The 25,529-nt window shown below is 34.7% G+C and overlaps 2 protein-coding genes across 2 annotated transcripts; one reads left to right on the top strand and one right to left on the bottom strand.

Moving 5' to 3' along the window:
- Nucleotides 1–3,582: 3,582 nt before the first annotated feature.
- LOC128175081 (uncharacterized) lies at nucleotides 3,583–5,800 on the top strand. The gene is made up of 5 exons (XM_052840487.1): nucleotides 3,583–3,783; nucleotides 3,889–3,960; nucleotides 4,154–4,509; nucleotides 4,596–4,849; nucleotides 5,005–5,800. Exons 1-5 carry the CDS (start codon nucleotides 3,765–3,767, stop codon nucleotides 5,798–5,800), a joined length of 1,497 nt encoding a protein of 498 aa, XP_052696447.1. The 5' UTR covers nucleotides 3,583–3,764.
- Nucleotides 5,801–6,191: 391 nt separating this feature from the next.
- On the bottom strand, nucleotides 6,192–8,375 carry LOC128178655 (uncharacterized). The gene is given in 6 exon segments (XM_052845920.1): nucleotides 6,192–6,913; nucleotides 6,916–7,046; nucleotides 7,140–7,310; nucleotides 7,417–7,558; nucleotides 7,718–7,849; nucleotides 8,186–8,375. Coding segments are annotated over 6 exon segments (1,350 nt in total). The 3' UTR covers nucleotides 6,192–6,329.
- Nucleotides 8,376–25,529: the final 17,154 nt, after the last annotated feature.

Genomic DNA, 25,529 nt, shown 5'->3' with positions numbered 1-25,529 from the left:
CATGGTAAACTGATTTAATGTGTTCATAAATAATTGATAAACAGAAAAAAGCAACATTTGATTGAGACTCATACCAATAAAACACATATGTAATCCATAACAAAGCTCGACTTTTGTTTACAAACTGTGTATCTTGCATATAACTCAATATTTGACTTTCAGATTTTGACACAGCATTAAAAGTACTCATATTAACCATTCTAAACATTAAAGGGTACCTGCAGTGCCGGTTAATTGTTTGATATAATGGAGATCGTTAAAACATCATCCTGATAATTTTACGGCGATCGCATTAGCTTTCGAGATATTTGGGGAAAAACCCGATTTCACACCTGAACGAGTTTTGAATCAAGCCGATTTGGCGCGAGATGAACTGTTACGTCACGGGGTCAACGCCGCTGTATGAGAAACAGGAATATCATATGAAAACTGTTCGTTTTCTTGCATTGGTTTATCGCTATATGAACATTTTTTTCTGTTGTTTTATTTCTTTAACAACCCTGGATGACTAAATATACTATTGTTTGAGATTAAACCAGTATTTTATCGAACAAAAATGCCGAATTCGGAAAAATGTTTGCTTCGTGAATTTAGTCAAATGTGTAACACATTTTACATATAAATGCACACCTAGCTGCAATAATGTAGCCCTCTCCGATTTTTTATATCTGATGTTTACTGGAGAGGGCTACAATTCCATAGGATCTCCGTAATGGTGCAAAATAAATATCGAAAATCCAATATTTATCTTATTACAAAAGTTACGAATGCTATATAGATTACTTAGAGTACAAACTTTTTATAAGGGTACGTCTAATAAAGTGGTTTTGAAAAAACAAATCCGTGTAGAACTACATAAACTGTTCGTCTAGACCGCCATACTTGTTATCGCGAGATCTCGTAGGCGGAAGAGGCGGAGCTTGTCTATATTTGGAAGCGCACACCACAGAACCAAAACTAGAGGTACTGTGAGCAAGCTCACAATTGATACCCCCCCCCCCCCCCCACTAAGAAAAATCATAACTCATGTATTTTTTCTATTATAGAAAATATTGGATGAATCTATTTCATCGTCCATTTTCTATAAATAACAACTGCTCTATTTTGAAAACTGTTAATGTCTTTAAATTCCATTTTAGTTCAAGTTAACTGTTAATGCAAGTATGTTAACAAACATGACTCGAATCAAACAAAATTCCACATGTCAAGCAGCCACTTAATATAAACATTTTGAATTATTGATATACTGAGCCCGATTTTTTTTTAACAATGACCTTGAACTTCCTCAATTGACCTTTGGTCAAGGTCATGACATACTCTCAGGTTATAAGCATTCAAGATGTGAATTAAGAACTTCCAATATTTGTCCATTAGAAAGATATGGACTGGACACAAGTTTTATACTTTTCTGCAAGTGACCTTGACCTTGCCCGAATGACCTTGGGTCAAGGTCATGACAAACCATTAGCTTATAAGAAATTTTTGTGTGAACTGAGAACTTCCAATGTTTCTCCATAAGAAAGATATGGACCGGACAAGAATTTTGCTTTTTTTTCTGCCATTGACCTTGACCTTGTCCAAATGACCTTGGGTCAAGGTCATGACACACCCTAAGGTCATTAGCAATCGTTGTGTGAAGTTAAAACTTCCAATGTTTCTCCATAAAAAAGGTATGGACCGGACACGAATTTTGCACTTTTTCTGTTGGTGACCTTGACCGAATGACCTTGGTTCAAGGTCATGACACACCCTTAGGTCATAAGCAATCTTTGTGTGAAGTAAGAATTTCTAATGTTTCTCCATAAGAAAGATATGGACCGGACACGAATCGAACAGACAGACGGACGGACAAGGTGATTCCTATATACCCCCCAAACTTCGTTTGCGGGGGGTATAACAATGTTGAAAAACGGCGAGAAAATGAGTTAAAAAGATGGATACAAGTAATTATCAGTGCTGTAACTGCGGTAAAACCTTTCCGACAAAGAAAGGAAAGTCTATTGGCGGCAGAAAAAGTTTAAAATCAACTGCCGTCATTAATAAGGTCAATAAAACTCTACAGGATTTGATTGAAAAGGAATTCGACATCGTTTTAAGTCCCGAACAAAAACGCCAGCGTTTTCTCTGCTCAGCATGTTCATGGGCAGTAGTGTCAATGGCAAAATCATCCGCAGCAAAGAGGGAGGCTATGGTCAGAATCAAGGAACACGGAGAGCTTACTTACCTAGCTAAGAAAATAAGAAGCCCGGTGCCTACTCCCCGAAAAATTAAGAGGATGAGGGTCACTTCGCCTAGAAAAGTATTTTTTTTCTCAACTTTCCATTTTGTCAGAAAAAATTATTCATGTTTATTAAACAGATAATTTCATACATAATTAAATTATAGGAGCAAGATATGGTTACTTCCCAGGCATTGCCAAAGAAAAGGAAACAGGTAAATTTATTACAAATTGATTTTAAAAATTAAAAAAATCTTTTAATGATTCACAGGTTCTTATTTTCTTTTAGAGACTATTAGATATAATTAAGCTATATATATTTTACAAACTAACTAGTATTCAATGATATCTAACTATGATAAACAAGTTAAACAGATGTTATACAGATTTTGCAATACATCATTGTTTTTTTCTCTCTCTTTTTTCCCCCAAATAATTCATGCAAATTAATGTTACAAAATGAAAATGTTGTGTTAAAATATTAATGACTTAAGGCTTGTTAATCAGGGATGCAAAATATCTATTTTATACCAGATATATACAATCAATATCTTTACACATTTTAGTTATCTATGCCTGAAAGGGAAGTCCATAAAGCACTGAATTGCATTAGACAGAGAAAGTACACCAGGGGGTTATCACTGCTCATTAAGGCCAGAACAGGGTTCAAGAAATCTGTCATTGCCTTTGCCCAACGTGCAGTTCGGATGGAAATGATCTGCTTATGCAGAAACCAGACATCACCATTCAAGGGTGGAAAAACTGTGGAAGAAATTGGTGAATTCGACTGGGAGAAGCAGTTTACTGAACTAAGCGAACAATGTCCGATACTGTCGAGTGTCCTAATTGGAGCCCTAACAACAGAAAAGCTGTCATTGGCACACTTGTTTCAATCCTGGCATTTCAGAGAAAGCCGAAATCTATGAACTACTTTCAGGAGTTGAATTCTGTTCAAATGTGGCTTGCTGGCTGTCAACGAGAGTTAGGAAAAATTTCTACCAAAATGTTTAAACTACTTTATGTAAACACTATTTAAGGTAAAAACCTTGCAAATTGCCCGAACTAATGTTCATACACATTGTATATCATATATACAACATGTTCAAACCACTATTTTGCAAAATTGGGGTTTCATTTTCATTTATTTGTGTATAAGTCCTGGATAGCATTTCTCCATTTTAGGTAGCATTTTCTGTTGTATATAATTTTATTTGTTTTGTTTCTTGATTTTACCAGCTATATCATATTTTTACTTATGCTTTTTCAGATGTTTAACAGATTAAATCATCTGGGGCTGTGCGTTGGAATAAAGGGAACCAGAAGCTACCTAGACCGAATCAGATCTAGCTAAGACACTGAAGTTTTCAAGTGGAAAACTGAAATTTGTGACTATTTGCTTGGACTTAGATCAGACAGCTCAGTCTCGGGTGCTTATACCATTCCATATGCTGAGAGTGAAGCAACCCTATCTGTTGATTCTTTCCCTTCATCAGCAGCTTCATCCCCTCAAAGACCACCCGCAAGGAGAGAATATTTTCAGCCATAAATGCAGCAACCAAATGAAGGTTAATATTGTTATGTTTAGAATAAGACAATCCATTGAATTAGATTTGAATATTGGTGAAGTACATGTTGGTTCATATGTATACCTGCATCATTTTTTATTTCAGACTTGGATGTAAATTCAACAAAAAGTACTTCAGAGGAAAGCATGTCCTTAAGTGACAGGTCTTTGCCAAAAGGTTGGAATTTCATGATTGAATGAGAAAAATCCTAGTTTTTAACCAATGCATGATGAGTAACAACAGTACTTAACCTACTATTATGCAATTAAAATTTCTTTACATTTATGCGACATCTAATTGTTCTGAATATTTTGATATCTGTGAAAACTGAATAAATAGAGGGTGAAAATTTCTATCACTCTAATATCAGGTCGGTGTGGATTTTTCCTATGTTTTGATAATGTAAACCAAAGAACCACTGTCAGACATCAAACAAGGGATGCCAAAAATAAAATGTTTAATATGGTTCAAGGGTATGCAACACGGGATAGAGTACCAACTCCTCATCTAAGTGATGACGTACCATTACCAGAAAGAATAAAGGCCATTCCTTTAGAAAACTACCTCCCATCTGAGATGGATGAAGTTGATCTTCGGTTTGAATTAACCACAATTGTCCACAGGATTCTGTGTGAATACATTCCCATCTTAAAACCTTTGGCAAATGCTATTAACTGGCACATCCAACATAGATACTCAGATGTGTCTGCAGCAAAAAGACAACTGGTCAGTTTATATTTTACTTTTTAATTTATAAACATATGTAAACACTTTTTACAAATTGCAACTTCACAATATTAATTCAATTGCAGGTCCCAATTGGTGTTCTGGATAAGGATGAAAGCAGAGTTTCAGATACCATAGACATCCTTGAGGATAATCACAAATATGTTCCACTGAAGCCAAATGGACAACCTTTCAAACTTCTCTTACATGCAGATGGCCCAAGTGTTGAAAGGGGTAACAATGCTCAGAATGCCAGAATAAACGGGAATACTGCATGGAAACAGCTTCAAGGCTTGCAAATGAACATACAAGAATGGCATAAGAGATGTCTTTTGTTACAGGTAATAAAAAAACAGCATTTGTCTCAGCTATTAATTACTGTGAAGTGACCATTAATTTTGATGCTTAAAATATGCGTTCAGTTTAAATAATTACTTTTGAAGAAGTAAAATCTTTATGTTTAATCACCAAATAATTTGATGCATTATTCTTTTGGGACATTTTTGATGAGATGTACAAAGGTTCCAGTGGAAGAGAAATAGGCACCCTCTTTCAGCTGAAGAACTACTTCAACCATCGTAATGTGACAAGCAATGTCAAGCAATCGTTTAATCACGATGAAGAGTTTTTAGAATTTGCAACAAATGGATATGTTGTATTGGCTGCTATGCATGTTCTGAACATGCAGAGTTTGAATGATATTCCAAATTCTTTCCCAAATACTGAAGACAAACAAGTGCATTTCCTTCATGATGTGTCAGGAAAAATTGTAGATATGGTGTTTCTGTCAACTCAGCCATACGTAAAACACATTCTACAAGACCAAATCAATGACCCGGAAGCAGAAAATGAAATTTGTGTATGCAGGTCAACCCATCAAGATCCAGGAATGGTATACTGTGCAAACAAGGACTGCATGTTTGGGGGATGGTTCCACTTAGACTGTTTAGGTCTTGAAGAAGATGATGTGCCTGATGGAAACTGGTGGTGTTCATTGGAATGCAAGAATTACCAACATGGAAAGAAGAAGAGAGCAACAGTTGCTGACAACCTGACAGACCATAAAAAATGTTATGCTTTGAGAGTTATGTGGCATGGTTTGAACCAGAAAGTACGCCGTGATGCCTTGCGGGAAAATGATGGGAAACGCATCATTATGCATTGGAGATTTGACTTGTTGAATTTCTACGAGCACAATCATCCTAAGTATTTCCATGTTTGTCATCAACTATTGTCAGCAATTAGTGGAGCTGTTCATCTAAAATTGCATTTTATTCCCTCCTACATTTAAATAGTATGCTATCTTTCAGAATCAAGTAATTTCCTGCTGATTAAATACTCTATTCCAATGTGTCAATTGCTTTAATATTAAGTGACAAATTAAGACAGACATAATGTGGAATCATTAGATTTCGTGGTGGCTCAATTTTCGTGGAATTCATGGGTACCTCTCATCCTTGAATTAACATCCCCCACGAATTAACAAATTAGAGCTATATAGTCATATTCCTATTGCATGTATACAGAAATACACGAAATTACGTCCCCATGAACCTGTAAAATTTAAGCAATCCACGAAAATTGGCCCCCCGAATTTTAATGATTCCACAGTATATCAAATTAAATAAAGGGACACATTGAGCCTTGTTCAAGTTTATAATATGTAATACATGCACCACCAAGCCAGTTAAAGTTAGAACAAATGATAATGTTACAAAGATACAATGCTAAAAATAAAGAGGAAATCTAATGCAATCATTTAATGTCATACAAAAGTAAGGTACATGCAGTCACAAATTTTATCATGTACAACCAAAGAATTAAGTCAAGAATGATAGCAGGTGGTCTTTTGAGCGGCGGGGGCAGTTGCAAAGGTTGCTGCACACACTGCAACATTTGCATTTCTTGCAATTGCAAACTTCCTCACAATCACCATTGCAAATGATGTTCTCCTTCATGGTATCAAAATCACTGGTACTCATTCCACGCAGATGGAAATTCTTCAGTACTGATAAACGGACACATGAGTTGAGTTTTATAATGTCTTTCATTTCGTCCTCACATTTGGATACACTTCTTTTGAACCCATAACATACTGCATGTCCAACTCTGCTGTCCCTTGCACATCGTCCAACTTCTTGCCAGTAGCTTAAACATGAAGTGGGCAGCCCCCAGTGAACTACAATATCAACATCAGGGATATTAATCCCCATTCCAAAAGCAACTGTAGAAATGACAACTTGCACATTTCCTGAAGGCTTCAAAAATTCAGTCAATATTCTGCTTTTGCTCTCTTCATCAGTATTCGCATGATACATTTCTATTCTTCTGTTCTCCAGGGATGGCATTCCATGCACAAAGAATCTGTCCTTAATTGATGATATTAACCACAAATAGATGTTATACATGTGTTAATTGATCTGACATAAACCAAAATTTTTCTTTGACTCTGATTTCCCTTTATGTGTTCTACCATCCAATCCAACTCTTCTTCAAATTTTTCTGTTGAATTCTTCATGTTCAAGAAAATATTTGGCCTGTAAAGGAAGAGAAATTTTAAGCTTTGAATTATTATAACAATTGTGGTCAAATAAAAGAGAAAAAAGGAATTAGGCAATAAACCTGCATACCTATCCGGCAAGACTGCAACAACTTTCGTGGTGTCCGATTCAAAGCCAAGGGTCATGTAAATATCCTCTTGGATCTTTCTTGTTGCTGTTGCTGTAAGTACCAATGTACAGGTATTGATAACACTCTGTAATCCTGCTACCTTCCGATAAGCTGGTCTAAAGTCCAGTCCCCTAAAATCATAATATGTACAACAGATTCATCATTTTAGATCTAATGCACATTGCATGTTTTCAGATCCAGTTGCCAAAATTTTACATTAAGTGTATGTGTCATTACCATGATGAAATACAGTGAGCTTCATCAAACACTAGAACACACACTCTTGGTTTCAGCCAATCCCTTAGTACTTTTCGCCATCTTTGGTGTATAGCTGCTTCTGGTGATGCAAAAATCATACTGTAATGCTTGTCAGCAACATCTGTAAAAGTTTAATATCTTATGCTATATATATGGACTTACTATTTGGAAACAGTACTATTAGATTTTATATGATCATGCAGAATAATTTATATTTCCATATTAAAATCAAACTTTACCATTCCTATGTATAGATATAGTTGTATACATATAAAATCACCTTTGACTTGAGTGGTGTCCATAAGAGCAATGGAACCGACATCATGCTGTTCTAAAAAATCAACCTGGTCTCTCATTAAGGCTCTTAATGGTGAAATAACTAGCGCTGTGTGGCTTGGTGCTCCCCCTTCAACTAAAACAAATGACCTATTTATTAAATTGTAATCTAAGAAATCTAAATACATTTATTTATTCTTTAAATATAACAAGGCACATAGTATCAAATTATTCTTGAAAGGCAAAAAAGGGAAGGAGGTCATGAAAATCTTAATCCTTTAACAGCTGTTTAAGGGTGGGTGCGTTTTTCTATTACAAATTAAATTATCTGTATGTAAATTTGAAAGAAAAAGTAGAGGAAGGGGGCATCATCCCTGATGCTACGTGCCTGTATATATTCCGATTCACGTATTTGTGATTCTATATAAAAGTAATGAATTAAATAAACGAGCTGCACAAAACGAGCACACACTTACCTCGTCTGCAAGCAATGGCATCAAAATGTATGTCATCGACTTGCCAAAGCCAGTTGGTAGCAATGCAAAGACATCCTTCTTCTCTAAAATACTAAATAAAACACTCTGTTGTTCCTCCTTTAACTTAATTTCGAACTTAAACTTCGTTAAAACCTTCGCCAATGTCCTCGTGTATATTTCCTCCATTGTAGAAGAGCGATGTAAACACGACCTTATATGGGCATATGCAAATAAGCACTTAAATTGACAACCGGAAATTCGGCTTCAATACAGCAACGATGGCGCCCGATATGAATCGAGAAATCGGACTGGAGAAAAATTGTGTATTTCCGTGGGATATAGCCAATTAAATTGTGAGTTGCGGCTAGTAAATAAATATACACAGTCAATTATATCCATAATAATATTTTATTTTTCATAAACAAATGCCTTTAAAGACCAAAAATGTTGCGGGAGTGAATCACTCCCGCACTTGCACCATTACGGAGATCCTATGGAGTTGTAGCCCTCTCCCAAAAAAAAAAAAAAAAAAATCGGGAGAGGGCTACATTATTGCAGCTAATGCACACCATATGTAGCAAAATGACACTTTATCAAAACACTATAGTTATAAAAAACATATTTTGTTAATATTCTTATTCTTTTGAGTGTTTTTTTCCATGACATTAATAACTGATTAATAATATTGATAATACATACTTCGTAAAAGGTAACACGGGGTCTATTCCTCGTGTAAGGCATAAAATTACTTAATGATGTCGCCCGATTATTCAATAATATTGATATCAGACCAATAACAATCAAAATAGTATGCAAACACGGGATTATAAACGGATAAAGGCGAAAGTCCAAGATGGCTGCATAATTAAGTATGTCTCGTATTCTTTTTAAAAAATATACGATAATGGTATTTCATTTTACATTTCTTTACATCCTTTGTCAAAATGTTCAAGTTTATTTCATAATGATTCGTTGTCAGTAGAACAATTTAAGCTATTAAGAAATTATAAAGACCAACGTAATTACTTCCGAAATAATTACTTGATCACATAAAAAAAGGTTTAAATTGCTGAATTGTAAATTTGGTCATTGTTTAAGGATGTTGTTTAAGGGTTTGAGTTCTCAAATCCGGATTGATAAAAAGTTCAATTTCATGAGTAAATTTTGTTTTAAATACAAAAAGTATTTATGAAATGAATTATTATTGACATAACAATCGATATTTTTACTAAATTATGGAATTAAGCTCTGACAAAGTTTGACTTTTAGCGAAACAGATGAAATTCGGACTTAATTTTTCAGATTTTGTTTTCCACTGAAATATTTTTGGCAGTACTATAATATTTAAAGTTAAGATTTTATTTGTTATTCAACATAATTTTGCCTATTTTTTGTTGGTTTTATCTTGCTTTTTCGTTTAGATAATCGCATCATCATGGCACACACTACAAAAATATTGAAAAATGCTTAAAAATGATAAAAGACACCATGTCTCAAAATTTTGATCATTTACCTCATATAAACTTTATGCCAGCAGAGAAAAGTCAATATACTTAGTTTAATACTAATAATGTTTTAGCATTATCATCATTCAGTTTTTTGTAATATTGAATCAAAAATGGATAGTAATTTGAAAACTAATAGAGGAAATTCGGACTAGAATATCTATAAAAATTGTGAAGGAAAACTTACTGCTTTGTATCTGTTTAATGTCACTACCATTCATAAACTGTATTTTATTTGTTAAAGAGTTAAGCAATTTGAATTTTTTTCACAATTAAGAAAATCTCAATTATAGTCTAAAATTTTTAAGGATTTTTCTCTTATTTTCAAAAAATATTCAATGGCCATTAACTCAAAAAGTAGGTCATTGACCTACTTTTTTGAAAGTGAAGAATAACACTACCATGTAAGGTCTATAACACATTATAGTTGGTTTTTCATTATCATCAGTGGATTTTTTTTCATTCTGAGTAAACGTCATCCTTAAGTGATTAGATAAGCATTTACTTCGAACATTAGTTTTACTATTTGATAGTCTCGTGCACGATTCTTAAATCACTGATTGACGGACTATTCACATGTATTAGCTTACCAGCTGCTTACGAATGCTTGATTTTACACAGTCTTATTTATTTTTCTGTTTTACTTTTTAACAATTGAGTAGCTAATTATACACAAATCAATTTACCAGTCTAGAGGTGTGAAACCCTTTCTTTGTTCACCAGACTCGTGTACCATGTGTATACATACCCCAGATTCACATGTGTCTTGAGCAGTGGCTTCGTTGATTTACCTGTGTCATTGTCTCAGATCACTCGTGTGTGAAAGGATATTATGTAATCAAAAAATGAATAATGAACATAAATCTGCCCATGCAAGCGTTTTAAGATACCGTACTCATCGGTAAAAAGGCGACGATAATAGCAAATTTTAAAATCCTTTAAAAAGAAATCTGACTGTAATAAAATAATAACGGATACAAATTACTAAATCTACAATACTTTTAATAACCAAGTACGTCAAAACATCAGACCTAAATCAATCGTTTTGGCTGAAAAATCGAATTTAATTTATATAGCTTTGTAAAGAAATTTCCCTCCTGTTGGTCTCGTGACGTCACTTCCGCTGAAGCCTCGTTATCGCCTGATTCTGTTTTCTCTTGATTTCCCAAAGCAGGTAAACATTGCCACTTTGAAGCGGCGTAACTCCGTTATTTTTTCATCGATTTTGATGCGGTTTTTTGCATATGTTTCACATCGGCTGGACTGCAGGTACCCTTTAAAATTGGAAAAATATAACTTAATTTTGAGCTCATGTTGTGAAGTGATGTTAGTAATTGGATTTATTTATTCGTTAGTATTAAACGTGACAAGTGGTGAGGGGTAACTTAAAGTTACTACCCACCTGAGTTGTGTCTTGAATAGCCTAGCCGACCGGGGGACGTCTTTACTATTCCAGGTTCTGTTCACAATTGAGGAATGATCGATCAGCTGATCGGAATGCCGAACCCGATCTTAATTACATACACTACATTCCTCCCCATTTTAATAAAATCACACCGTATGGCACAAATCAGAATTTCCGACTTAATGCCAAAATCTTAAAAATCAAATGTTGTATATTACACATTCATTTACAACTAAAAATCACTATACACAATTATAAAATCAACACAATCTTCCTAGACATTCCTTAAAGCCCTCTAATAAAATGTCATTTCTTGCTTTGTTCTGTCTGCAGAATTAGAGTCTGAACAAGCACTCTGATGATGCATCAGAATATCCAACGCATCATCCCTAGCATTGAAAAGGTTAATAATATCAGAAACTTTATCCTCAGACTCCAAAGCCGCAGTTAGAGATCCCTCATTAGTCTTTGATACTTTGTCATTCTCATCAATAATTATTCATTTCTTATTCTTTTAACCCTTTTTTAATGTTATGAATCTATCTGTAGGGTTTCGAAAAGAAATTTTTGTTTGTCACGCACTTATTACAGAATTTGGTGGTAATAACCCATCTGAAATATTTTTGTCTGTCTCAACACAATGCAAATCTTTGAAGAGTTTGTCAATCTGAACGGGTATAAATTTAACTGGTTGTGGTGGTATAACAGTTCTTTTCTGCAATGAATCTCTATATATCTCAACACCATTCTGTGAACCCTCTGTTTTGATTTTGGTAATAGGAATTAATGCTAATGTCAGAGTAAAGTTTTCCAAATTGATGATGCAATTGTGAGCTATCAAAAAATCTAAACCAAGTAATAAAGAATCTGCTATTTCTCCCACTACAACATCCCATCTTTGTTCTGTAGGCCCTATTCTTAACTTGACCTGCTCTGCTATTTTGCCATTAATGATGTTATTTTTACCTGCTCCTTTTAGTATGATATCTTTCTGAAGTAGGTGCTTTGGTTTTAAACTATCAAAAAGTTCATAATTCATGACAGTTACTTGGGCAGCAGTATCTATAACAGCATTGATTGTTTTGTTGTTTACGGTACAGGGAACATAGAGAGTGGTTTTTAATTTGTTTTTGTTCCTGTAAAGTTCTTTTTCTATGGTTTTAAATTTTACTTTAGGAGGAGGCCTATCTGATGTATCTGAGTAGGTTGAAGAATGGCCTACATCTCCAACCGGTTGAGGTTTAAAGGATTTGTCTGAGGTGACGGGGACCTATTCTTAGACTGAAATGGTAAACTACTATTTTTACTGATAGGGCATTCTCTCGCAAAGTGCCCCTCTCGGTCACACTTAAAACAAGCTTGTTTTCTAGGACTGCTAGAAGGAGATCTAAACATTCTTGTATTTTCTCTACTGTTTGATCTAGACCTGTTTGTTCTAAGATTTTGAAGAATATCATGAATATTGTTTTTCATTTCCCTATTATCTTCTTCAATTCTTTTGACCCTTGATTCTAATTTGGAGAGTCTTGTCTGATCTGTGAATTGATTTGATGCTTGTTTTGTATTGTAAACAGCCCTAACTTTGCTTATGTTTTCATCATCATCCTCACTCTCACTTTCAGAACTCTCAAACTTCACCCTTCTTGTCTCAGACTTTCTCACACCTAGTATTAGTTTTTGGTTTGTGACTGCAGTTTTCATGTATTGTGTTGCCATATCTAGTGTAAGTGGGTTCTTGTCGTGGCAATGAGGGCAGCTTGTTTGTTGTAGCAACCTCTCAAGAACGCATCTATGGCAACGGTTTGGCGGCAGTCATCTGGTGTGTCTGGGTATTCATCAGTGGTCATCTCCAGAACTTTGTCTGCAAACTCTTCAACTGTCTCTTCACAACCTTGTTTGACATCTTGCAGTTGCCGTCTGATAATGTGGGGAAGGTCTTTTTTCCCAAACCGTTCATCAAGCTTTGCACTCAGCTTTTTGAAACTTTTCTGGTCTGAAATTGGTCTAGAGCTGAAATATTTCAAAGCTTTGTCTCTGAGGCATTCAATCAATTTGTCCAGCTTTTGTTCTTCGGACCATTTATACCGGGATGAAATGTGGTTGAACTGTGTGAAGAAAGGTTTCCAGTCATTTTTTCCGTCAAATGTTGACATCTTTGGTGGACTAGGACCCTTTGACTGAAGCGTATCTGCACATTCAGTTGGGTTTGTTGATGATTTCCAATACACCCCATGTGGTGCCAGCTTGTCGACTTCCCTGTTGATCTTTTCATCTTCGAGTTGTTTTAGCTTATTTTCTAACTGTTGCATTTTATTTATCCACTTACTGTCTTGGTCAACTAGTCTTTGCTTCATGAGTGCAAGTTCATCGTCCTTAACAGTCATTGTTTTACTAATTGTCTTTTCATAATGAGATTTTGTGTTTTCTAATTCTGTTTGAAATTTTTGTTGTAGTTTATTCAGTCGTTCTTCATGTTCTAATGTCAAAGTCTTTTCTAAAGAATCTAATTGTTTTTGTCTAGCAGTAATGTCTTTTTCAGATTGTGCAATTTGAATGTCCCTTCTTTCAATGTCTTTTGCTTGTCTGAGAATTTCTGCTTGTAACTTAGATACCTGACTTGACAGATCTTCAACATTCAAGTTTGTTTTTTCTTGTTGTTTCACTCTCTCTCTGAAAACTATCAAACCCTCACTCACAAGGGGATCCCAGATTGTGCTTGGAACTGTTGACATTGTTTTTAGGTCGTCTAATGACAAAGAGCCCCTCTCATATCTCGACTTAGCAATAGCCCCAGCCCTTTTCTCTCCAATGTTTGGAATTGATTTTAATTCTGCCAAATTGGCATTGTTTATGTTTACAGGGTTTGAACTACTCGCCATCTTAATTGATTAATGAACATCAATAAAGACAGAAAAATAGACGTGTTGTTGACTTCTCTATCAGAAAATCCGACAGAAAAATCTCGAGTGAATTTTGTTTTTAAATTTGTTATCAGAAAATCCGACAACAAAATATGTAATTTGTAAGAAAAAGATACGAAATGAAAGAAAACCCCAAATGACATAAATCAAAACAAATATTTTAATTGATAACACCTTACGAATTCACAAAGAAAAAAATATTTGGCGCGAAATCCAAAAACACAAATTACACTTCACCGATCGAATAATCCTGCCGACAACGCCAATGTTGTGAAGTGATGTTAGTAATTGGATTTATTTATTCGTTAGTATTAAACGTGACAAGTGGTGAGGGGTAACTTAAAGTTACTACCCACCTGAGTTGTGTCTTGAATAGCCTAGCCGACCGGGGGACGTCTTTACTATTCCAGGTTCTGTTCACAACTGAGGAATGATCGATCAGCTGATCGGAATGCCGAACCCGATCTTAATTACATACACTACACTCAAACCGTGTCCAAGTCCCTTAAAGTTCACAAAATTATTTGATAAAGGGCATAACTCGCAAAAAAATTTGCTGGAAATAGGCACATCTGTTCCTTCGTCTTTACCAACAAAAACATATGTTAAAAAGGGCCAAAATTCCAAATGAATAATGGAATCGAATTTTTCGAGAAATATGCACATCTGTATATTGTGTCCTAAATTCCATGCAGCGTTTAATGAGGAGTTGCGCTTACAAACTTTTCATTACTATATTCAATAAAGGGTCAAATATTTAAGCTCAAAAGGGCAAAAAAAATCCCATATAAAAATATATTCAACATTTTCTGGTAAAATGCATATTTTTACATTGTGTCGTAAATGCCTACAGAGTCTTATTAAATTCCATGCAGCGGATTAAGAGTTGCGCTTACAATCTGCTCATTACTATATGCAATATATGACAATTTTTAAATTCAAAAGGACAGAAAATCCCCAAAAAATAATGGAATCGGAATTTTCTTGAAAATTTCCACATCTGCCAATTTGAACTTAAATACCTATAAAGTTCTACGGAACTCCCTGCAGCGCTTTAAGAGACGTGCTTACAAAAAAAAAGGACTGACGGACCAGTCAAAAACATAATGCATTAAAATTCGTTGTGTTGGGTATTTGACAAAGTCAGTGTACCTGAAAGAAACTATGACTATTTCCAATAATATGAATTGTACGAACATGTATAATACATTGATATCATTTAGAACATCATAAACCAAATCAAATGTATGTAAAGTGAATTTACATCAAGATCAGATATATCGTGTCACAAAAACAATAAAATAAATGTTTTACAAGCTGCAGCATAATAATTTATGTTTTACAAATAGTAATAATCACAGAGTGTTATGTAATTTTGGCCAGAGAAGAATGTTAATGGCATGAAAACAAATGAATTACTTACAAATTTAATAAATTCCCAAAATGAAAATGAAAGTACATTAGTGCAATTATTTCCATTTGTAAATTCAAGATCAATTTGTGTATATCGGTGCTTCGGCTTAATATAAAAATAATAAAATGTCGACACCAAAAGAATGAAAATTGCAAACGAACTAAAAAGCACGGATGCATGATTCCATAAAAAATTGGATAATAACTGTTACAATAAATCAAAATCAGATGGTTCTTGATTGGTGAATTCATTTGATCTTTAAATAAAAGATGAAGATTGAATTCACCGATAACTTTACATTTACAGCGCCTTTGAACTTATGTGTGCATATGGCATGGAATCCCGATTCAGATAAACCAGATAGCCTGGCTCCCTGAGCTACCCTTACGTACAGGAACCAGGCTAGCTCATGCGCAGGCTGAATTTTTCCCATAGCATCCGGTTTTCTGCGTGGACCTCAGGGTCCACGCAACGAGATCACAGCCCCTGACCGGAGTCAAGCAAGCCTGCTGCATGTCAGGTTTCTTGTTCCTCCTCATCATAGACTGGGTAATGCAACAGACAGGCAAAAAAGAGAAAAGAAACGTTGTCACTATGCTTGAAGACCTTTACTTTGCGGACGACAATACCCTACTGTCATCAAAAATGAACAATCTCCAAGACAACTATGCAAAAGGGGAGTTATAACTGAATACCAAAAAATGCGAAGTGTTGACTGAATGCCAAGAAATGCGAAGTGTAGAAGGTAAATGGCAATAGTGAAGCCAGCCTGACGAGGTAAATAGTTAAGCAGAAAAAAAGATGACAGCTTCATATAACATGGCGCTAATGTCACAAATGACGGCGAGAGCACGACTGACATCAGGAAGAGAATAGCAACGACCGGCTTATCCTTTAGAGACTAGACAACACCAGGAAGACCACGGATAAAGGTAGATAGACCAAAGTCTCCCTCTTGAAAAAGTTAGTCCTGTCCAGATTGCGGTATGGATGTGAGAGTTGATGCGTTCGTCATCCAGAACTCTTTTGTAAAACTATATACATACTAAGTTATGGGTATACTACTCATCTATCAGAAGAGAGTGAACTTGGCTCTGCAATTTGCTATATAAGATCATTACCAGGACAACTGTCTTTAGATGCAGAAGACAGAGGTAAGGTACCTTAATTAGTAATCTTAATTCTAATATTTCAACTGGTTTTTTTTTCTTTTACAAGTTTGATATAGGTATACGTTTTACTTTCAGAATTTCAATTCTGTCCGACAAATACTCGAAGACTCCTTGAGCTTTTTGTCATTAAAAAGGAAATCTAGAGGTATTCAAGGAGTGTTCTTAAGAAGTACATGGCGAAACGTAGAAATCACAGAGGCTGTATGTAGTGTCATAGACTACACCGACTGGGGAATCGGCATTGCCCTAGAAATGTTCCATAAAAGTCTCGATCATCTTCTGCAGGACAAGTATGCATCGGATGTAAGATCTGGATAGATGATTATATCTTCCACAAAGCCATCTATGTGATGAGCTTACTTTGCCATGTTATACATGTCACCTTTGTTGAGTATCGCCTTATTTCTAGTTAGAAACTTGTTGTAGAGTCCCATGATGTTCGCCCCTGAAGTTAGGATTTAATGATAGTTTGATGTACACTGTAATTGGAATTATTAAAAAAAACTACAAAGAAGTAAATGCTTACTCAGTCCGTAATATTTTAGGTCACCCGAGTCACTCCATCGTGCCTTGACAGTTTTAACCGGATTTTCCCAAAAAAAATGCGGTTATTGATATGGTGAAAATGAAAATGTTAGAAACTTGTTGTAGAGTCCGACGGTCAAGATACCCATGATGTTTGCCACTGAATTTAGGATTTATTGATAGTTTGGTGTACACTGTAATAGGAATAATTAAAAAAAAACTACAAAGAAGTAAATGTTTAGTAAACTCAGTCCTTCATATTTCAGGTCACCCGAGTCACTCCATCGTGCCTTGTCCGTTAAAAGTTTTAACAGGGTTTTCCGAAGGAAAAATCCGGTTATTGATATGGTGAAAATGGCGGGCCAAAAGGAACCACTATGTATCACTTTGGATAACTTCTACAGTTTTCAAGATGAGAAGTTAACGTTGTTCTTTAGCAGATCAATTGGACACATATCAGAGGAGCACATATTTATGGAACGCCAAATTAACATATATTCAAATATTTGTACCTATCTTCAAATAATTGTACCTATCTTCAATTAAGTGTACCTATCTTCAAATCATTTGAAGATATGTACAATTGAATTAAAGATAGGTACAATTGAATTGAAGATAGGTGTAAATAATTATACCTATCTCTAAATAATTATACCTAGGTACAAATGAATTATACCTAGGTACAAATGAATTATACCTAGGTACAAATGAATTATACCTATCTTCAATTCAATTAAAGATAGGTTCAATTGAATTATACCTATCTCTAATTCTTTTGAAGATAGGTAAAATTCTTTTAAAGATAGGTACAATTGATTTGAAGATAGGTTCAATTCAGACATATCTACAAAGGATTTGAAGATAGGTACAATTCAATTATACCTAGGTTCAATTCGTTTTGTGTATTGTTGAAAATAATGAAAGCTCCCTTGAAGACATTTCAACATGGAGGGAAAAGAGTGTGTGTGTATGTGTGTGTGTGCAATATATTTGCAAAAGGCATCATTTACTTATTAAAATATACATGTATATCAATAAGTAAGCCAAAAACGTATACCCGAATACCCCAAAAGTCACGGAGTTAGGGTAGTGACGTAGTTAGGGTGACTAACGTTATATACCTAAATAAAAAAACTGGCTTTATTTTTTTCTATAATTTTATCAAAGAATGTATAATTCAGTTGATAATCACTCTATTTATTAAAGCGGTAACAATTATTGTGAGTTTTTGTTTGTTTATCGGCTCAATCTTTCGAAAAGTTGACAAAATCATATTTGTGACGTAACGGAAATGACGTACTATACAGGGAGTATTCATTATTGCCAATATTTTAGTAATTGAAGATAGGTTCAATTCAATTGTACCTATCTTTAATTCAATTGTACCTATCTTCAATTCATTGCATTTGTACCTATCTTCAAATGAATTAGAGATAGGTATAATTGAATTGTACCTATCTCTAATTCAATTTGAAGATAGGTACAATTGAATTGTACCTATCTCTAATTCAATTTGAAGATAGGTACAATTGAATTGAAGATATGTACAATTGAATTGAAGATAGGTACAATTGAATTAAAGATAGGTACAATTATTTGAAGATAGGTACAAATATTTGAATATATGTTAATTTGGCGTTCCATACATATTGCTATGGATTGATTTCTGATAATTTATGAAAAAAAATACCAGCTGCTGAACTTGGTCATTTTTAGCAAAATATTGCATATAGGATACCCATATTGTACGGATAACTCCTCCTACAGTTTTTAAGATAGTAAGTTCTTTAGCAGATCAATTGGACATATATATCAGTGGTGTGCATATTGCTAGAATTTTGATTATTTATTTAAAAAAAAAACCAGCTGTTGAAATTGGTCATTTTCTGGCAAAATATTGCATATAGGGTTCCCCTATAATACGGATAGTAACTCCTACAAGTTTTCAATATAAAGAATTGTTCTTCAGCAGATCGAGTGGAAAAATATCGGAGATATGCATAGTGCTAGGATTTTGATTTCTGATGATTTATTTTTATCCCATTTCTCTGGATAGGTAGTGTTCATGAATTAAGGGGTTGATAAAGGGATTATAGATACTGTTTACACGAAAGAAAACCCGACAGCTTTTCTCGTGTGATTTTGGAATTCATTGTTATTTGTATGCGATGAAGTGTTTTGTTGAACGTTCGAATAATTGTGCTCACATAAAATGTCAGGGCTTTGTGCACTTGTTCACTTCTTAATTCTGAAAAAGTTATCAATTGTTACAATTTTTGATTGAAGCATTTCAATTGTAGGAAGAACAAAAATTATGAGAAATTCATGGCTTTATCACCCCGGGACGCCATAGGAGGGGCCAAATATGCAAAAAAAAAAAGCCCAATTTTCAAAAACATCCTTCTCTCTTCCAACACATGTGGAGAAATGTGATATCCATGAATCCCTCTACCGAAATTCATAGCCTCAGGATAAGAGGTTCAGGCAATTGATAGGGGGTCAATATGGCTATATAATCTTAAAATGAATTAAATCTTTGAAACTTCTTCTCTACTTCCACATATATATATGAGAGAAACTAAATGCATGGTTGTAATATCCATGAGGCCCTTTATATAAATTGTGAAATTTATGGCCCTCTGGGACAGAAGTTCGAGCCTTAGGGTGGGGGCCACTATAGCCATATAGTAAAAATATATTAGATATAAGAAATCTTCTTTACCCCACATATATGTTTGTGAAAAACTTCATGCATGGTTATGATGCCCACGGAGTTCACTCCTGGGATAGGGGGTCAGCTTCTATGGCGGGGTCTATATGGCCATACAGTATAAATGTGTTTTATATTTGAAAAGTTTCTCTACTCCAATACTTATTTGCTAAAAACTAAATGCATGATTCTGATGTACGAAGTTTTCCACCTAATTTGTGAAATCCATGGTTCTTGAGATAGGTGTTCAAGCCCTTAAGCGAGGACAATATGGCCATTTAGTAAAAAAAGATCTTTCTCTCTACTCTCATTTATACATTCGTATTTGAGAAAAATTAACTTCATAGTTATAATGTCCGCCAAGCCTTCTATCTATCTAAATTGTGAAATTCATAGTCCCTGTGTCAGGGATTCAGACCCTAGGGCGGGGTCAGTATGGCCTTAGAGTGAAAATATTTTGATTAAATATTTTTTTCTGAACTATCTCACAGTCGTAGGAGATTAAGTCATGCATTGTTATTATATTCATAATGTCCTGACGTTAAGGGGGTTGGTGGTGATAAAAATGACCGTTGTTTGATCATGTATTTTTTACTTAGGGTAATTGCTGTTTGTCATCCGTAACAATTAAACTTCATCTTAAAAACAACATGTCATTCGGCAATATTGAATTTTTATTAAATAATAATTTATTTAATAATATTTTTGGAAGTGTTCTAAATTAGGAAATCTACTTTAATTCCCTGTGCATTGTATACTTGTAGAAAAAAATGTGTGCATTTTTGTGCATTATAAATAAAATTGTGAATTGTATTAGAGATTGACTGTTATAGATGTTTTTATTACCAAAAGTTTATAATTTTTGGCCCCTGGAACTATAGAATAGATAATCCAAGATTTCTACGACTCTTGCAATCCCCCCCCCCCTCCGAGCTATTTTCAAACATCAAATTACAAAAAAGTGGGACAACAGTCAGAGGATTCGCATATTAGTGTTTAGACTTCAATATGAGGCTTAAAATGCTGACATGAGACTGACGTGTCAAACTAAGGGCTATGGTACTCAAGTGACCGTCAAATCATGTGGGCCTCTTGTATATTAACATAATAAAAACATACTTATACAATCAATTTTACATGAAATATTTGTTGATACAAAATAAAAATTATTTGTTCATCAGGTTATTAAACAAAATCCAGATCATTACACACCGTAGGATCGTCAAACGTCTCATATAAAGCAATATTTTCTATTGTTGCATGTTTTGCAGTGTATACCTTTCGACAAGTTGTATATAAACATGCATTTACATATACAGGTACTTTTTAATTTGAAAAACATAAAGAATTCAAAGTAAATTTCAACCTTATTGCTAGAAGGAGATTGTGGAGTTGGAAATAATTTCTAGTTGACTAAGTTTTCAACTTTGTTGAAATCTTCAATTTGCAAACTCTTCCATTTACTTCCAGTATGTTCTTTATTTCGATGTGTTTTTTTTCCAAAGTGAAGTTCTTTCCTAAGGTTTACGGTTCTTTGTTGATGATAAATGATAAGGGAAATAATTTCATCATAATCTAAATGCCATGTAGTTACACAGTGACTACAGAAATGCAGCGGGGTTTTTCAAAGATGTGATTATGGTCGTCAACGTATATGTAAGGTTTACCATTTGCTCATTTCCTTTGTTTAATCAATAACTTGCTTGTTTTCTTTTTAATTAATAAAATGACTGTATTTGATAAAAAGAACGCACTCTTGGATATACGATATTATGATTTTAATTATCGGATATATCTTTGTATGATATGTCAAATATTAAATGATATTTTATATTGTAAAATGGTAGAAATCAACTTTGTTCACCGTCTTAAACTAGAATGTCAATGCCCGGCCGACGATACCATTTCTCCAAGAATTGGCTGTATTTTAACCCCTAAAGGTTCACTGAACAGTCATTAGGCAATATGACAGTAATGCACTAGGTTTTGTTTTTTTTTTTTTTGCTTTATTCAATGATATGTCTTCTTGGTGTCGCTACAAAGGACACTCAATTTCTTCTTAAGGTTACTATTAAACATTAAATAATTAAGATGGTTTTTTTATTGTCTGAGTCCTTTCTTTGATCTAAATTTTTCCACAACGACTGTGGCTTGACAATAGTCGTTTGTCCGTTTGTTGATGTCACATTTTTAGTCTTTAGGTCTGAAACTACGAAAACGTTTGTAATGTCGGTCCCGTTCGTCGGTAGATATTGATGTCCATACTGTTTTTGACATTTGGAATTGCTGGTGAGATTCGGCCAGCCGAAACTGCCCGGTTGGCACCAGCGCCCGCGTCGCATACCTTTGTACTGAGCCTCAATTAATGGGGTCAGTATGTCAACCAAGTAAAGCAAAGATTTTGACTTCCAGTCAATGGCCCGTTTGAAAACCTGGTTTACTAGGGATTCCAAATTATTATTTTTCCAAATATTTTCAAATAATCCTGTAGTTAATGGTTTTTTTACTTTATTTGTTAGATTTGGTTTTAGTTTATTTTCAACGTAATTTGAAAATGTTGTTGAATCCCTCAACATAGTCTCAATCTTCTCTGACTTGACTATAAAACAGATGGAATCGTCAGCTGTCACGAGGCCTTCGTCACCGAAAATCATGTCTAAGATTGTCTGCCTGGACTCCTTGTCAATGCAATCCTCTACAAATTTTTGTTTGGTATTTTAATACAAATGCTGTTTACAAATGATGTGGTTCGATTCTTTAAAATCTTTTACAATTGCATTGACAAGGGTTAGTTCTTCGTCCGACCCGATGACAAGGTTGGTAGTGTCGGTGTCCATAAGTTTTGTACGCATGTGGTTAAAAAGGGTTGAATACGTTTCAAAATCGCTGTTATCATGTACGTAGAGGGGCATTGAAGTTTGGCGATTCCCCTGTAACATCTCTGACAAACCCGTTTTGTTTGAAGCATGTTGCGGTTACATGCATGTCGCACAAGTTGAACGTCTTGTCTTAACCTAGAGAGGATTGACCATTACAGCAACAGCAAATATTTTTAAGGTCTGTAATCTGTTCATTAGTATTAAAATTAAACAAGGGGCTTTGCATTGGTCCCTAATAATAGAACTGCCATAGGTCACTATAGTTTGTCAATTTTAGCAATATGAACACCTATGGTTTTTTTCTGCGGATTGTCTGTCCAGAGTCATTGCGTTTGTCTCGTTTCTTGTCATTTTGCTTTTTGTCATAAACCTACTGCATGTAGATTTATCCACACAGTTCGTCATGCTTTGTTTATTACATACGTCTTGTGGCTTGTGCTTTTGCAAGAGATTGGACGCCTTCTGCATAACAGTCGACCAGGTACGCATGTAGTCCCTTTTGCGTTTGGAATTGTCATGTAGACCCAAACCCGGAAGTACTCCCAAATACTCGACAATTGCAATGTTAGAACCCCCTCGTTTAACCATATATCCTCATATTCTTCAATTACAATAAAACTTTTATTTGATGTGCATGTAAATACATTCATAAGAGGAACAAAATGATTTGGGGGTAAATTGTCTACTGGAGAACTGCATCTGTGTCCACATTACGGTGGCTATGTGTGGTTCAGATGCCTACTTCCTAGTGTATGGCTCGGACACGAGGAGAGACATCAGGTAAAGGAGTTGTGAAGGATGAGTAGATGTGCTTGTAACGCTCGGAACGCTTGCCTTGTGTTGAGAACAAAACGATGTAAAGTTCATGATTTATTCAACCATAAATAATATGACACAAATTACATCGCCGTTCAAAAAGAAAATCAGACAAGTTTCAACCCTTGGGACGATAGCAAAATCGGTACAATTACCGACACAAAATTAACTGGTACTTATATCCAGTATATATATATCCTATACGTAAAATCCCTTGACTAAAATAAAACTTAGACTCTCGATAAAATAATAATATCGAATAAATATGTCCGCTACTAGTTACAGCTACTAGTATACAGCGAACATATTCCCTAACTCTCTATAAATCGAAATAACTAGTGCCGAACTATTAAATATGAATTAAACTAGCACTACAACTAGTAATAATAATTAATTAAACTCTATTACTATAAATGTACATCAGTCACTTTGATACTAAAACAGTACACACCTTAAAATTTGCTGCAAAATCTTCGTGTGCTTCCTTAGCACACAACGAAAAGGAGAGAGCACCCGTTTCTCAGTGTCCGGGTATTTATAGAGTGCCAAAAGCAGACAATAAATTTTAACCAATAAGATACGTTAGTCTCATCCCGTTAAAAAAATTATCTAATCATAGTTAATCCCCATCCCGTAAAGAATCTCGGTCTCGTATGAATTGACGTGAAAATATTGCAGTACAGTAAATAAGTAAAACAATTTAAGGTTAAATATTAAACACAAAAATAATAACTTACAAGTATTTTATAATCGATATAAACAAGTGAATTTTAAAATCTATCCGCCAAAAGGTACTTCGTTATAAAAAAAAAAAGAATATGGAACTATGGGTAATTCCAAGAAAGAAATTGCCGCAACGTAAACAACCAAGGCATGTGTGGGGAAAATAAAGAAGAACTACAGGAAGATCACTGCCTGTCGTTACAAACTATTTTAAACTAAAATGACTCCCGACGGCTAAGGGTACCAAAACTTAAGATTAATTATTTTTATGACAATATTTAAATAACAAATGCATAAAACACAGGTCAAATGTTACGTCATACTTGTCACCGGAATCATACTACTACACAGGCAAACCACTAAGAAGAGAAAACATTCAAGAAAACAGACCCAAGAAAATGTTGGATGATTTGTCATACATGGTACCATGGTTGATTCGCTGGGTGGTGGTTTCAGGGTTTGTGGTCAAACCAGGGACACTGAGACACAAGAGAACAGCTAGAAAAAGTAGGTGTTTCGTTCCGCTTTCACCTAAGAGAGGAGAGAAAAGGGTATAAGAGGATTGTGCATTGTAGTAAGATTGAATGTCAATATCAGTTTGATCAGAACTGAGAAGCACTAAGTTAACTGTTTCAAATATTGTCCAATTTCTGGAAAAAAATAACACAAAAATGAAAAGTTCAATTTTTAACATATAATCTTACACAAGCATAAGAGTAATGTTAGTCAAAGAGATAGTACAGTGGCTAGGGTGAAAGGGTAGAACTAAACAATGCGAACTAGTTAAAGCAGGTGCATTGCTTGCGTTTCTTTTTGCGTCCTGTTTATGTCCTGTCAATGTGATACTTTTGCACAAGAGCCGTGTTGAGATTTTCGGGTTCCCAGGTATTATCAGGGCATCCCATCCATTTTACTAGGAAGTGATTTTTACCTCGTATGTATTTGTACTTGACAAGTTTTTCCATATATCCAAAAAGGGCATCAGATGAAGCATTGTCATCAGGGGGATGTGGATTTGGATTTTTTATACCGTCTCCTTTGTGTGGTAGGAGAAAGAGCATATGGTTGTAGATTAATTAAATGTGCATCGTCTTCTGGTAGAACGTCAGAAGGAATTTGATCGGGTGTACCATTTGGATACTGGGTGATGGGTGTTTAAGGTTGATTAACCAAAGTATTTGGAGGTGGTATAGCATCATTGAGTCTGATTGGGTCGTTTGGTTGATTTGTGTGGTCAGTATCTTCAGTTCCAGGCTTATGTGAGTCATCT

The sequence above is a fragment of the Crassostrea angulata genome, chromosome 3, assembly GCF_025612915.1.
Source record: "Crassostrea angulata isolate pt1a10 chromosome 3, ASM2561291v2, whole genome shotgun sequence".
In the NCBI taxonomy this organism is placed as follows: Eukaryota; Metazoa; Mollusca; class Bivalvia; order Ostreida; family Ostreidae; genus Magallana; species Magallana angulata.
This window is presented reverse-complemented; position numbering and strand designations above follow the sequence as displayed.

Bases quoted from the DNA above. Each gene is read 5' to 3' on its own strand.
- LOC128175081 (XM_052840487.1), top strand. The intron at 3,961-4,153 runs GTTGGAATTTCA...CTCTAATATCAG, and splicing joins TGACAGGTCTTTGCCAAAAG to GTCGGTGTGGATTTTTCCTA. The intron at 4,510-4,595 runs GTCAGTTTATAT...ATTCAATTGCAG, and splicing joins CTGCAGCAAAAAGACAACTG to GTCCCAATTGGTGTTCTGGA.